The sequence below is a fragment of the Eimeria mitis genome, genomic scaffold (genome assembly GCF_000499745.2).
Source record: "Eimeria mitis Houghton genomic scaffold, Emh_scaff4215, whole genome shotgun sequence".
Lineage (NCBI taxonomy): Eukaryota > Apicomplexa > Conoidasida > Eucoccidiorida > Eimeriidae > Eimeria > Eimeria mitis.
In genome coordinates this window covers 846-1,340 of record NW_013572540.1, presented here as the reverse complement: position 1 = coordinate 1,340, position 495 = coordinate 846, and the positions used below count along the sequence as shown (strand labels likewise).

At 52.3% G+C, this 495-nt stretch overlaps 1 protein-coding gene across 1 annotated transcript in view; it reads left to right on the top strand.

Moving 5' to 3' along the window:
- EMH_0073390 (uncharacterized protein) overlaps positions 1 to 367 on the top strand; it is a gene marked incomplete at both ends in the record, with an annotated part of 3,641 nt that extends 3,274 nt beyond the window's left edge. Inside the window, one exon of the mRNA XM_013499323.1 lies at positions 80 to 367. Within this exon, the coding sequence (XP_013354777.1) occupies positions 80 to 367 (288 nt within the window). The remainder of the gene's footprint in view (positions 1 to 79) is intronic.
- Positions 368 to 495: the final 128 nt, after the last annotated feature.

Here is a 495-nt window from a genome sequence, read left to right as displayed (position 1 = left end):
ACTGCTCGTAGCTGATGCTGACGTCGACGCTGCCGCGGTGCAGCAGCACAAACTCACGGCTGCTCTTTCCAAAGCGTAGAGTGTCCCCCTCTCTGCAGCAGCAGCAGCAGCAGCAGCAACAGCAGCAGCAGCAGCAGCAGCAACAGCAGCAGCAGCAGTAGCAGAAGTAGCAGCAGCAGCAGCAGCAGTAGCAGCAGTAACAGAAGTAGCAGCAGCAGCAGCAGCAGGAGCAGTAGTAGCAGCAGCAGCAGCAGCAGCAGCAGCAGCAGTAGCAGTAGCAGCAGCAGCAGCAGCAGCAGTAGCAGCAGTAACAGCAGCAGAAGTAGCAGCAGCAGCAGCAGCAGCAGCAGATGAAGGTGACAGATGAAGCAGTAGCAGCAACAACACATTTAGGTCTATATCTCTTTAGATATCTTTTTGTTGAGGGTTTACAAGGGTTTAGGGTTTACAAGGGTTTATAAGGGTTTATAAGGGTTTAAGGTTTAGGGTTTATAA